Source organism: Vigna angularis, chromosome 2 (genome assembly GCF_016808095.1).
Source record: "Vigna angularis cultivar LongXiaoDou No.4 chromosome 2, ASM1680809v1, whole genome shotgun sequence".
Taxonomy (NCBI): Eukaryota; Viridiplantae; Streptophyta; class Magnoliopsida; order Fabales; family Fabaceae; genus Vigna; species Vigna angularis.
Genome location: NC_068971.1, coordinates 14,088,401 through 14,102,436, shown reverse-complemented (window position 1 = coordinate 14,102,436; position 14,036 = coordinate 14,088,401). Strand labels below are relative to the sequence as shown.

Sequence of the window (14,036 nt, the reverse complement as noted above, 5' to 3'; positions counted from 1 at the left end):
AGCGGTCCTGTAAACGATTACCAGCCCCATTTTTCAGAAGTCTCACTGATTCCTTGCACACCTTGCTCCTCCAACTCATGAGGGGTCTCCCCACCCTCCTTGGCCTCACATCACATCACCATCCACCCTCTCCCACCTCTGGAACACCTGCACAAGCCTCAGACAGGTGCAGATTAGCCTAAAAGTCAGTTTTTTTTTCCAATGGTGACCTGTGTTCATCTGACTGAGTACCTGTGTTGGACTTTCTGTACAAATTCGCAATTTCTCCCGGGTAATCGTTTACAGGGGTCCTGTAAACGATTACCAGCCCCATTTTTCAGAAGTCTCACTGATTCCTTGCACACCTTGCTCCTCCAACTCATGAGGGGTCTCCCCACCCTCCTTGGCCTCACATCACATCACCATCCACCCTCTCCCACCTCTGGAACACCTGCACAAGCCTCAGACAGGTGCAGATTAGCCTAAAAGTCAGTTTTTTTTCCAATGGTGACCTGTGTTCATCTGACTGAGTACCTGTGTTGGACTTTCTGTACAAATTCGCAATTTCTCCCGGGTAATCGTTTACAGGGGTCCTGTAAACGATTACCAGCCCCATTTTTCAGAAATTTATCAAATCCTTCGCATTAATTACCATTAATTTTAGTGAAAATGGTCTCGTACTATTAAAATTTTAATTATAATGCTGCGTTTATTTTTCAATCACTAATTTTGTCATTATAACAAACACAAACGCAAAGTAAAAACAATTCATTTCCAAATCCAACCACTATTCTTATTACAAACACATAGTGTACATTGTCAAATAACATTAGGTACATATTTCAACATCTTATACATGTCAAAATTGTCAAATAACATTAGGTACATATTTGAACATGTTATACATGTCAAAATTTGATAATTTCTTAGCAATCCTAGACAATGCCGTATAAATGTAGGGCTTCCATTCTGCTAATGTTCTCATTGTCCAGGATCCAGTCACACGGCGAGAGAGAAGACGGACGAGAGACAAGGCTTGAACGAACGAGAAGAACCAAGGCTTCAACGAAGAGAGACGGACGACACAACAATACAAGTGTTCAACTTCAATTTCAATGTCACATATTTTTCGTACAGTTAGTGGTTATCTGTTAAGTTTTATATGGTTATTTGCTCAATAACTTATGTTCACTGCAAGTTCTGCTAATTTAGTTAATAGCTTATGTACACAAAATGGACATTGGTGATACTAGTGCATAACTAATCCTTCACTATACATAGATAACAACTTCAAAAACCATAGAACAAAAATTGTTTCATATTCTATCATATTCCAGCAACATCATTACAAGTTATATCCTATTTCATGACTTCTTCATTTGCTATAGCATTCCACAGTTCTTCATTACTGTACTTCTATGCAGATTTCCTTCATGTAATACCCAATCACACACCGTTTGTTGTCGAATAAGTTGTAACTGCTCCTGCATTGATATTACAGTAGTGAAATATTATAATTAATAACCTGTTTTAAAAAACCATTTAAAACAATACAAACATATACTTAAAGAAGACCAACCGTTGTGTAATCGGGCATTTTTTTGCCATCAAATTTAGGTTGGTTGTCCCATAACTCCATATATTTCATCACCAACAAACCACAATCATACCTACACATTAAACTAATATTAGAAGGATCACATATGACACAACCTAATACATTGGTTATGGATAAGGTGACTAACGTATTTGGTTGAATTGGCAAATCTTCTTTAATGACCTTCAATTGTCGGTCCTCACAATTTGCTTCATTATCTATCATATTGAATAACTCTTGCAAACAACCGACCTTGGAAATTTGTATTCAACACATTCATTATTATTGTACACCACTGACGCTAAAATAATACTTCCATCAAAATAACAAGTCTACAAAACAACTTCTCTTACCATTGCCTTGTCAATACCATATCTGGTCCGCCTCTTATGACCAAGAGAATCTAAAATGAAAAATTCCCTTGATTGGCAATTGACACAATAGCACCACCAATGGTCATCACTCACAGTAGGCACAAACAACTACAGAACCACAACCACAAACATCAATATAGTGAACAACACATGTTATGATGAAGGTATACATTGAAGTACTTACAAATTCAGAATTTAACAAATAATTTAATGAACAACTCTGAGGTTGGAAGAAATTATGGTAATGTATTGCTTCCAATAATTCTCTCTTTTTTTTAGGAATCTTCATTCTTTCAATGATCGTTGTCTACAAAAATTGCATCAGTAACATTAGTTCAAACATACGTACTTCACCAAGGTCAAACATCAATGAATAATTAATGTACCGCAAAAAATGGATTGAAACAACATCGAGTGATCGTTCCTGATTTATGCAATTGATTTAACACAAGCATCGCAGTCGCAAACAACATAACCTACACCAAAAGTTCATAACCAATCACTGAATATCCTTTTCACAGTTATATTTCTTCATAATAAAATAACGTACCATTTTTTAATCTTAACCGTTCTATATACTCCTCACATAGTACTTCTACACAACAACTTTCGGGTATTTGAACTTACAATGTTATCAATTTTTGCACGAGGTCAAAAGCATTGCAAGTCTCCTCTGGTTAAGATGTTGTTAGACACGTCCACAAGCGCTCTATATACAAAACAAATTCCTCATAAATTTCAATCATAAAAACATTTATTAATAATTTTTTGAATTTTTGGTTCTATTGAGTTATGTATAACTTACACATCACCATCATGACAAAGTGATGAAGTGCAGGTGGTGTAAACACTTCTAAAATCAATGTTGTCCTGTCTGCAAGCTCCCTCCATTCCCACATCCACAAAATTGACAATAGCTAAATCATTCATTTTGTCAGCTGTGGATGGTCCCGCAGCTTTGGATGGTCCCTCCATACCATCATTAGAAGATGGCATTGCATTCTGTACTTGTTCTTCAAGACGTCTTATTTTCATTTGTAACTCATCAAGCCGTTCTGCATGCTTGTCAACTCTTCTCATCAATACTCTCTGCTCTTCCACAAGTCTAGCAAACTCTACGTTCTCATCATTTGACTCAGGATTACTTTTCCCACCATGACTTTGTGATTCCTTCATTTCATCATTTTGTAATTGCTCTTCAGACAAGTTGCATTCCCACAATATCTTCAAAACAAAATATAAATTTTAACAACGCTAATAAATCATATTAATCAAATAACACAACAAATGTAACCATTATATAAAAAAGTAAGGAATTACCTCTGTTTGTTGAAAACTTAATTTGATTTTTTTCCTTTTATCTTTAATAACAACCCAATGAAGAAATCGGGGAAAAATACATCGTCCATCAAGATGATACAAACTGATGTGTTCAACAACCCACAACTGTAAAGTTCATTACAGTAGTTATATCTCTTTCAAAAAGTACCATTATTTATTTCGTAACAGTTAAATAAATGAATGTATAAACGTACCTGCAGAACTGTTGCACACCCAGCCATGTGTATAACTTCGTGGTAAGATCTGCTATTGTATTTATTGCATGCCCGATTCAAACTACTTACTATCAAACCATGTACAACATCACCCCAATTGTATATATTTAGATCATTAATGTTGTCTAGTTTACTAAAAGGGACACTGTTTATCACATTACTATTCCTAGGAAAATAAAAGGCTCCAAAACCTAACAAAATATACAACCTGCAAAACATGTCAACACTTCTTTTGGATTTAAATGTCTTATGCTTCATCTTTTCCATTATACTTAAAATTGTGATGTCGTCATCCTTAAACAAGTCATTGACAATGCCACCGACATCATTCTCTAAATTAACACTCTCACCAACATTTGGTAAACCTAAAAAAAAACAAACTTCATCAACTCTAAAAGGCACTAAATTCTCCCTAATCCTAAACGCCTTATGAACCACGTCCCACCTACTGATTAACTCTATAAGAATAGGGCTAGAAATAACCATATCATCAACCAAATCCACCAACCACTTGAAAGGTGTTGACTTTAAACGTTCCTTTTGAAAGGATGATAGGCAACCGTTCACTTGAACTATATGTTGTGTCTGGACTCGATGCCTAACTCTAAGTGAGGCCTGCAAGTATAAATCAAACCGTATGTTACTTAATTCAATACAACATTGTGCATATTTAATGGTAAATTAATAAAAATACACCATACTTACCATTTCACTGTAATCTTTGTCCATATCACTATATCCTGCAAATTTAACAAAACAAAATAATATTGATTGTATAATACTATGTATCTCACTTGACAGTCACATGTTCAAATTAATAAATTGGTTAAATACAGTGTATCAAACTAATGCATGCATAAAGTGGAATCGTGATATTAAAATTTGAACATTGACCACTTACTGTACCAAAAAATACAATGTATGTAACTAATGCATGCATAACTAACCATAACACCACTTATTGCACTTTAAAATGTGGACATTGATATTGTATATAAAAACTGCTACAGATGTACAAAAACCGATTTACAAATCACCACATCCGACTAACAAGATAACCAGCTAATGCAGGGAGAATATTGCAATCTGATTTCGTTTGGGAGTGGAAGAAAAGGTTGCCCTGCAAGCTCACTGGCTTAGCAGGTTGTGAAGGGTGTCGTTGTTTCTAAGGCTCTCATTGTCTCATTGAATATAAAAAACTTCTACGGCAGTACAAAACCAGATTTACAAATAACCATATACGATTAACAACATAACCACTTCCTGCAGCTCGTTACTCAACTCATGCATGCATAAAGGGTCTTAAAAACCAACCTCAGTCAACGGCATAGCGACAAAAACAAACTCAAAAGTCTAAGAAACCACCTCCCCAATTTTAAACCAAATGGACCCCGTATCACGCCTACACCCTAGGGTCAAAATGAAACTCAAAAGACTCAACCTTTTTACTACTCTGCTTCCTGTCGCACCACACATAAAGCTCCTACATAAAACACGTTACCAGCAAAGCAACCCCAACCCCACCTCCAACATAGAACACATCACCAACAAACCAACCCCACCTCACATCAACCCAAAAATCAGAGATTGGTCCCCCACAACCCCACATCAATAAATCGATGTACCAAAAAATTACATTGCCACAAAAACTACACAGCCTAACACAGAAAATAAAAAATCAAAAACCTCTACGGTAAAATCCGAAGACGAAACGCGCGACAGAAATGGAGTTTCTTGATGGAAACGCGCGACACAAATCCGAAGACCAAACCTGGACCGTAAAATCAAACCAAAAAGGTGTCTGAAAGATGAAACTGAGAAGCATATGACAGTGGTGGAAATCGAGTTTCTTAAGAAAACTCAAATGGGGATTTCGAATCTGAAAACACAAATCCTAGGTGTTTTTCCACTTTTACCCTTCATCACTTTGCAGTTTTTTTTTAAAAAAGCTGACGTGAACCGTGTCAAATGAATGTAAGTGACACGTAAGCGTGTCACCGTATTACTACTCATTTATCAAGCCACACCAATAAAACCGAAAAGGATCCGTCTAACATTCCACTGTGGACATTCCAAATGTGATATAGCAACTTTTAGCCACGAAGACAACATAAGTCCTGTGCTCCTCTCACCTTCTCATAATGTCAACTCATTCAATGCCACGCATAACCTCCTTGCATGTATTATTATTTTAATTTTATAAAATTATAAGTTGAATAAATTAACAATTGGACAACGGTTTCACATGCTCTATTCCTTCTCTTATAATCTAAGAGTGATATTTTATATTGTATACTTATTTACTTTTACAATTAATTACAGTAACATTTTAATTATATTATTTTTAGGTGACTAAAGAAGTGCTATTTATAAGGAAAATATTTTTCTTACTGACAATTTTTAAGCTTATATAAGTCTATAACCATTGTGTGTGTATCACAGAAAGTTGTCTAATAGAAAAGAAATAGAACCTAATAGATGGCCAAAGCTATGGATACTAAACACCAACACCAATTGAATGTCACTTTTCTTCCATATCCAACTCCTGGCCATATGAACCCCATGATCGACACAGCAAGGTTATTTGCGAGGCATGGTGTCAATGTCACCATTATATTAACCCCCGCAAATGCTTTAACTTTCCAAAATGCCATCGACAGTGACTTCAGCCATGGATACCATATCAGAACCCAACTGGTTCCGTTCCCTGCAGCTCAAGTTGGTCTTCCTGAAGGGGTTGAAAACATCAAAGATGGCACTTCCCTAGAACTATTGAGTCGAATCAGTCGTGGAATATCAATGCTCAAGGGTCATATTGAGCTTCTGTTTCAAGATCTGCATCCAGATTGCATAGTGAGTGATATGTCTTATCCTTGGACTGTGGAATCCGCAGCAGAACTGGGTATTCCAAGAATCTTCTTTTACAGCTCAAGCTACCTATCCGACTGTGCTAGTCATTCTGTCATTCACCACAGGCCTCATGAGAGGTTAGTGTCCGATACCGACAAGTTTTCAATTCCTGGTTTTCCTCATAGAATAGAGATGACCCCTCTACAGCTAGCAAACTGGATAAGGGGGGTTCGTGAAGAAGTCTCATACTATTTTGAGCTAATGTTTGCATCAGAGAGAAGAAGCTATGGAGCCCTCTATAATAGTTTTCATGAACTTGAAAGCGAGTATGAGCAACTACATAAGAGTATAGTGGGGATCAAATCTTGGAGTATTGGACCAGTTTCAGCCTGGGTTAACAAAGATGATGGACAAAAGATGAAAAGGGAACACAAGGAGGACCTTCCAGAAGAGCCAGAGTGGCTAACTTGGCTTAACAGTGAGCAGAATGATTCTGTAATTTATGTGAATTTTGGAAGCCTCACTAGGCTCCATCATGCTCAACTTGTAGAACTGGCTTACGGGCTTGAAAATTCTGGTCATAGTTTCATCTGGGTCGTGAGGAAAAAGGATGCAAATGAGAACGAATACAGTTTCCTGCAAGAGTTTGAGGATAAGATGAAAGAAAGCAAGAAGGGTTTTATCATATGGAACTGGGCACCACAGCTGCTGATATTGAATCATCCTGCCATAGGAGGCATTGTGTCTCACTGTGGTTGGAACTCTCTTCTTGAAAGCTTGAGTGCTGGATTGCCAGTCATCACATGGCCTATGTTTGCAGAACAATTTTACAATGAGAGGTTGATAGTTGATGTGTTGAAGGTTGGAGTTTCAGTGGGAGCTAAGGAAAACAAGTTTTGGGCATTAGGTGACAAGGATAATGTGGTGGAAGGGGAAGAGATTATCAAGGCTGTCTTACAGTTGATGGAGACAGAAGAGGGCAGAGAAATGAGAAGGAGAGCAAGAAAATTCAGTGATGCTTCCAAGAAGACTATAGAGAAGGGTGGACACTCTTACAACAACTTGATTCAGTTGATAGATGAGCTTAAATCATTGAAGATATCTAAAGCACTTGCAGAAGTAAGTTAGATAACTGAAATGGAGCAGCAATGAAATGGCTCTAGGAGATGTATATGATTTTCTGAAGCCTTTTAACAAGATGAATAAACCGCTTACAAGGCTTTGTGAAACTTTCTATATTAGATGAACATGGATTCGGCTAGGTTTCTTGTCGCTGTTTCGTTGTGCCGCTAATAATTTAAGTGTTTTTTTTTTCCATTAATTGCCGTTTGCATATTTTAATGATTTTAGTTCAGGAAATTGTGACGAAGTGAGAGGTAAGATAAACAACACTATTGTGGCTAACTGATATCCCAAATGCCCCACGTGTTGTACGGAAGTTCTTAGAATGACAAAACAAAGTTATGTTGGCTTTTTCCCTTGAAATTTTTCTAACTTTGCAGAATAATATATTCAGTGGGGTGACATGTTTGCTTACTCTTGTTTACTAGTAAATTTACTACATAAATTTTGCAAAAGTAAAATTTGGATTGTTTTTTATATTTTCAACCTAATCCAAGTTTGTATATTTCAATTTAACTATTCAAAATTTATTTTAACAAAATTTTGTTATTTGTTATGGGTGCAAACTTATTTTAGGAAATCAATGTGGGTTGAGCAGATTGCAGACCATTCTTTAATTTTGATGGAAATATGTGTTCTTTTAAGGATGTTCTTAGAGTATGTTAGAGAATGAAGGGTCTATGAGAGAAGAAAGGGAAAACAGAGGACTTAACTGTTAGTCAGTTAAGTGGGTTTGGGAAAACTGCTAGTCAGTTAAGTGGGTTTGGGAAAGAGGCCTATATAAGGATCTCTTTGTTGTATCAGTTAGTTAGTTAGACATTTGTTGATTTGTTGACCGGTCATATTAAGCTCCTGGACTATTATGTATTCTTGTTTCTTTCTTGTGAATACACACTCATTATTCATCCCATATTGTGTGGTGTTTGTTTCTGTGAGCGTAAGAGTGTGAGTGAGTTAGATTTCTTACCTGAATCTCTAACAAAGTGGTCCGACCTGCCGGATCTGTGCGGAGGAGAGAGGGAGCTATGGAGGGAAGGATGAACGTTGTTGAGGGGCGATTGGAGCACATCGAGATGGCTGTGGATGGGATGAAAGCGGAATCAGCGGCGAATCAGCAAGAATCTATTGCCATGCGCAAAGACATCCAAGAACTAATGCGGATGATGGGGGCTCGCGCCAAAACAGCTGATGACAATTCTGACGGGAGCCAGGGGTCTGTCAACGATCACGGGGGTGGTCGTTCCGATGATGGTGGAGGAGGAGGAGGAGGCAGGGAGCGTCCCGAAATGCTACCCAATTGGAGAAGAAGGGTGGAATTGCCCACCTTTGAAGGACCCGACCCTTTGAACTGGATTAGTAGGGCGGAGAAATTTTTCGCGATCCAAAGAGTGGCAGAAGAGGAGAAAGTCGAGCTGGCGCACATTAGTATGGAGGGGAGCGTCGGGTATTGGTTTAAATTCTGCCAAGATAAGGCGAAGGATCAATCATGGGAGAGGCTGAAGGAAGCGTTGTTGATACGATTCGAGAGCCAGCACCGTGGGGGGATTTTTGAGAGGATGGTGGTGATCCGACAAACGGCCACCGTGGAAGAATACGTCAGGGAATTCGAGGCGTTAGCGAGACAAACGAAGGAATTCTTTGATCACCAGCTGTTGGGATATTTTTCGGCGGGATTACGAGAGGAGTTGAGATGTCAGATGAGACCACACGACCCACGAGATCTGATGACCGCGATGAAGATCGCGCATGATGTCGAAGAGGCTCTTCGGGGCCTAGGATTGATGGGATGGGCCGGAACCAAGAACCCATCTCCATGGGGCGACCTTCCGGTGGAGGAGCGGTGGTGGCTAGGACCGAGCCATAGAGAAGCACTTCGGGAAGAACTAGTCCGGCCGAAAGCAGTGGGTCGGTGAGACAATACAGAGCGACAGGGAATGTGATGGCGAGAAGCGGAAATGTCGACGGAGGGGAGAACAGGGGAAGAAACACTGGATAGCCAAAGAAGTCTAAAGTTTCTGTTGGAACAGAGGGTGACGACCCAAGTGCAGCAACACTGGATAGCCAAACTGCTCGGCTACGATTTTGACATAGTGTATAAAACGGGAGCCAGCAATCGGGTGGCTAATGCGCTGTCACGAAAAGGCAGCGAGGAGTTAGATGGCGAGGCTGAGATCGAAGGGGACGATGAGGGTGTTGAATTGATGGGGATAATGAGGCCATATTGGAAAGATTTCCAAGACGTGATGCGAGAAGTGAAGGAAGATGATGACTTGAATAAAATCCGAGAAGGCGTCACACAGGATCCCAACAAGTATCCGGCTTACACCATTGAAAACGGACGGTTGCACTACAAGGGGAGGCTGGTTATTCCGGCAAAGTCTGAGTGGGTACAGAAATTGTTGGCCGAATTTCATACAACACCGACGGGGGGTCACTCCGGGGTTTATAGAACTTACAGGAGATTGGCACAGTCGCTATTCTGGGCCGGGATGAAGAAATCAGTGACCGAGTATGTCAACCGCTGTTTGGTGTGCCTTGTGAGAGAGGTAGTAAAGCTTCATGGGATTCCCAAGACCATAGTGAGTGATCGTGACCCATTATTTCTCAGCGCATTTTGGAGAGAAATGTTTAAGATGCAAGGGACCCATCTCCGGATGAGCACAGCCTATCATCCGGAGACGGACGGCCAAACAGAGGTGCTGAACCGAGTGCTGGAGGGATACTTACGATGCTTCTGTTCTAAGCAGCCCAAGACCTAGAACTCGATCCTTCCATGGGCGGAGTACTGGTACAACACCAGCTACCAAGGAGCTTCCAAATGCACGTCGTTTGAAGCGGTATATGGGAGAGACCCGCCTTCGTTATCAAGGTTTATTCCGGGAGAAACAATGGTGGAAGCCGTGGCCCAAGAGTTACAAACAAGAGATGAAGCGTTGCAGCAGTTGCGATATCACTTGTCGAGGGCACAAGATGCGATGGTGAAGCAAGCAAATCGAAAGAGGAGGCCGGTAACCATTAAGGTAGATGATTGGGTGTTTTTAAAGATAAGACCCCACCGACAAACCTCTATGTCGGTGAAGTTGCATCCGAAGTTAACGTCTAGATACTATGGGTCGTTCAAGGTGATAAAAAAGATAGGGGAAGTGGCGTTCAGATTAGAATTGCCCGGGAACGCCAGGATTCACCCTGTTTTCCACGTGTCTCAGCTGAAATTGGCGATTGGGACAAAGTAGGTGGAAGCTGAGCTGCCAGCAGATTTACAAGTCGGTGGACCTACTACTGGCCAGCCAAGGTGCTAAATAGAAGAGTCCAGCAGCAAGAGGGGGAACAACGTGAACAAGTGTTGATAGAGTGGCAAGATGGAGGGGCAGACAGCGCAACGTGGGAGGATCGGAGGTTGATGCAGGAACAATTCCCCGAGTTCGACCTTGGGGACAAGGTCAGTTTTCAGGGGGGGAGTGATGTTAGAGAATGGAGGGTCTATGAGAGAAGAAAGGGAAAACAGAGGACTTAACTGCTAGTCAGTTAAGTGGGTTTGGGAAAACTGCTAGTCAGTTAAGTGGGTTTGGGAAAGAGGCCTATATAAGGACCTCTTTGTTGTATCAGTTAGTTAGTTAGTTAGACATTTGTTGATTTGTTGACGATAATAGCACCTGGTGAAGGAGGTTAAGCTCCTGGACTATTATGTGTTCTTGTTTCTTTTTTGTGAATACACATCCATTATTCATCCCATACTGTGTGGTGTTTGTTTCTGTGAGCGTAAGAGTGTGAGTGAGTTAGATTTCTTACCTGAATCTCTAACAGAGTAACTGCAAAAGAAGAAGAGCTCTTTTATAAAAGGAGAGCTCTTTTATAAAAGGAGAGCTCTTTTAAAATTTATTAAACTTATAATCTAAACCGTTAATTAATTAAATGATAATAATAGTAAAATAATATATTAAACTGTAAATAAAAGTGGATTATAATAGGTATAAATAATTCCATTCTTGGATTTTAACGGTCATAGGCCAAACAAGAAGAAAAGTTTAGAAAACTTTCCATTCCATGCAAAGTTTGCAATTTGAAACATGGTAAAGTGCCATAAAAAACAAGCAAACAGTGACATGTATGTTCTGCTTCCTTGAGTTGTGAGCAGACATGAACCGAACCACAGTAAAAAATAACTGATCCCAAAAAAGCCGAACAAGCAGAATCTATAGTATGCGTAAGTCAAGAACAAAGGCAGAAAGAAAGAGCAGGCGACATGATCAAACAAACAACAGACAAGACAAACATAAAATAATACTTTTCCTTACCAACGATCACATAAAACGAACAGCACTTACCACGTGAGAGATGTTTCAGAAAATTTGAAAGACTAGCGTTGGCTTTGTTTAAGTCTTCACTGAGAGATAGGCAACCGACGCCAACCTCCTCTGAGAAAAAGATAGACAATTTCCACGGAGTTTTCTGGAACAAGTATTGTTCTACTATCTTTCTCCTCTTGGGAATTTCTTTTATTTAATTAGGCCTATATATGAATACAAAGAATGAAGGGTTCTGATTTATTTTTCAGATACAAGCTTGAAATTCTTTCTCTATATATACCAGAAACTTCTCTTCAAGCTTTATTTTTTCTGAAGCAGCATCTACCCCTAAGGAGTAGAACCTTGAACTTTGCACAAGCAATGAAAGCTCAATGGCGCAACCACCTCAATGTCCTTTTTCTTCCATATCCAACACCTGGCCATATGATACCAATGGTAGACACTGCCAGACTATTTGCCAAGCATGGTGCGAGTGCTACCATTATCACTACCAAAGCCAATGCTTTAACATTCCAAAAGGACATTGAAGATGACTTCAGTTGTGGATACGACATCAGAACTCTTGTGATTCCATTCCCTGCGGACCAAGTTGGTCTCCCTGATGGGGTTGAAAACATTAAAGATAGCACTACCCCAGAAATGTTGGGTCAAATCAGGCATGGAATATCAATGCTTAAAGATCAAATTGAGCTTCTGTTTCAAGACCTGCAACCAGATTGTATAGTGACTGATTTTTGCTATCCTTGGACAGTGGAGTCTGCTACAAAACTGGGCATTCCAAGGCTTTTCTTTTACAGCTCAAGCTACTTCTCCAACTGCGTTAGTCATTCTATTAGGAAGCATAGACCTCATGAAATCCTAGTCTCTGATACCCACAAGTTTACAATTCCCGGTTTACCTCAAAGAATAGAGATGACGCCAGCGCAGGTAGCGGAATGGGAAAGGACTAAGAACGAAACCACAGGCTACTTTGATGCAATGTTTGAATCGGAGACTAAAAGCTATGGAGCACTGTATAATAGTTTTCATGAACTTGAAAGCGATTATGAGCAACTTCATCAGAGTTTATTGGGGATCAAATCTTGGACAATTGGACCAGTTTCTTCGTCGGTTAACAAAGATGATGGACAAAAGGCTAATAGAGGACACAAGGAGGACCTTGAAGAAGAGCCACAATGGCTAAATTGGCTTAACTCTAAGCAAAATGAATCTGTACTTTACGTATGTTTTGGTAGCCTCGTCTGGCTCCCTCATGCTCAACTTGTTGAACTGGCTCATGGGCTTGAGCATTCTGGTCATAGCTTCATCTGGGTCATCAGGAAAAAGGATGAAAATGAGAATGAAGATAGTTTCCTACAAGAGTTTGAGAAGAGGATGAAAGAAAACAAGAAAGGTTTTATCATATGGAACTGGGCACCACAGCTGCTGATATTGGACCACCCTGCCATAGGAGGAATGGTGACTCACTGTGGTTGGAATTCCATTCTTGAAAGTGTGAGTGCTGGATTGCCAATGATCACCTGGCCAATCTTTGCTGAGCAATCCTACAATGAGAAGTTGGTAGTTGATGTCTTGAAGATTGGAGTCTCAGTTGGAGTGAAGGAAAACACGTTTTGGATGAGCTTGGGTGATGAAGCAATGGTGAGAAGAGAGGATATAGTGAAGGTTGTGATGCTTTTGATGGGAAGTAGCCAAGAGAGCAAAGAAATGAGGAAGAGAGCAAGAAAACTCAGTGATGCTGCCAAGAGGACTATAGAGGAGAGTGGACACTCTTATAACAACTTGACTCAGTTGATATATGAGCTTAAATCGTTGAAGATATCTAAAGCACATACAGAAGCAGGGTAGATAATTGAAATGGAGCATTAATGTAGTGCTTCTCGGAGGTGAAGCTAGTGATTTTATAATTCCTTTTGCTTATAGAACAAGATGAACAACAACTTCAAGTACTTCTGAAACTGTTTTACATGGATCTAGCTTGCTACTTCTGTCAGTGTTTCAGTATAATATTTTAGTTTTTCCTATGTCATGTCATTTTCTTGTTTGAACATTTTGGATAAGGAAAAAGGAAACGAAAAAGAAGAAAACAAAGACTAACAACTTAACTAAGAGATTGGTAAATTTCCCCGCTAAAAAAAAAAAGGGAGGAATATTTTGGTGAGTACTGATATACCAACTATTTGCAAGCTTCCATGTATCCAAAATGTGGAGACATTGACATAAGTGGAATGTAAACAACGGTTCCAATTTG

The 14,036-nt window shown here is 39.6% G+C and overlaps 4 protein-coding genes across 4 annotated transcripts in view; 3 read left to right on the top strand and 1 right to left on the bottom strand.

Moving 5' to 3' along the window:
- Positions 1-11,171, top strand: part of LOC108346958 (soyasapogenol B glucuronide galactosyltransferase) — a 30,046-nt gene extending 18,875 nt beyond the window's left edge. The window contains exon 2 of the mRNA XM_017586033.2: positions 7,544-11,171. The gene's annotated coding sequence lies outside the window, so the exon portion shown is untranslated. The remainder of the gene's footprint in view (positions 1-7,543) is intronic.
- Positions 905-8,585, bottom strand: LOC108347345 (uncharacterized). The gene is made up of 12 exons (XM_052872145.1): positions 8,446-8,585; positions 4,212-4,246; positions 3,486-4,121; positions 3,271-3,396; positions 2,756-3,174; positions 2,578-2,659; positions 2,337-2,426; positions 2,135-2,257; positions 1,930-2,058; positions 1,725-1,828; positions 1,559-1,649; positions 905-1,463 (listed from the first exon to the last, which is right to left on the bottom strand). The coding sequence occupies exons 2-6, from the start codon at positions 4,233-4,235 to the stop codon at positions 2,602-2,604; spliced, it is 1,263 nt and encodes a 420-aa protein (XP_052728105.1). The 5' UTR covers positions 4,236-4,246; positions 8,446-8,585; the 3' UTR covers positions 905-1,463; positions 1,559-1,649; positions 1,725-1,828; positions 1,930-2,058; positions 2,135-2,257; positions 2,337-2,426; positions 2,578-2,601.
- On the top strand, positions 4,254-11,171 carry LOC108347565 (soyasapogenol B glucuronide galactosyltransferase). The gene has a single exon (XM_052872144.1). It carries the CDS (start codon positions 5,985-5,987, stop codon positions 7,482-7,484), a length of 1,500 nt encoding a protein of 499 aa, XP_052728104.1. The 5' UTR covers positions 4,254-5,984; the 3' UTR covers positions 7,485-11,171.
- Positions 10,793-13,809, top strand: LOC108347152 (soyasapogenol B glucuronide galactosyltransferase). The gene is made up of 2 exons (XM_017586301.2): positions 10,793-10,917; positions 12,104-13,809. The coding sequence occupies exons 1-2, from the start codon at positions 10,879-10,881 to the stop codon at positions 13,631-13,633; spliced, it is 1,569 nt and encodes a 522-aa protein (XP_017441790.2). The 5' UTR covers positions 10,793-10,878; the 3' UTR covers positions 13,634-13,809.
- Positions 13,810-14,036: the final 227 nt, after the last annotated feature.

Bases quoted from the DNA above. Each gene is read 5' to 3' on its own strand.
- LOC108347565 (XM_052872144.1), top strand. From the start codon at position 5,985: ATGGCCAAAGCTATGGATACTAAACACCAACACCAATTGAATGTCACT.
- LOC108347152 (XM_017586301.2), top strand. From the start codon at position 10,879: ATGCAGGAACAATTCCCCGAGTTCGACCTTGGGGACAAG. The intron at 10,918-12,103 runs GTCAGTTTTCAG...TTTCTGAAGCAG, and splicing joins AGTTCGACCTTGGGGACAAG to CATCTACCCCTAAGGAGTAG.
- LOC108347345 (XM_052872145.1), bottom strand. From the start codon at position 4,235: ATGGACAAAGATTACAGTGAAATG. The intron at 3,397-3,485 runs GTACGTTTATAC...TGAACTTTACAG, and splicing joins GGTGTGCAACAGTTCTGCAG to TTGTGGGTTGTTGAACACAT. The intron at 2,660-2,755 runs GTAAGTTATACA...TTTTGTATATAG, and splicing joins CTTTGTCATGATGGTGATGT to AGCGCTTGTGGACGTGTCTA.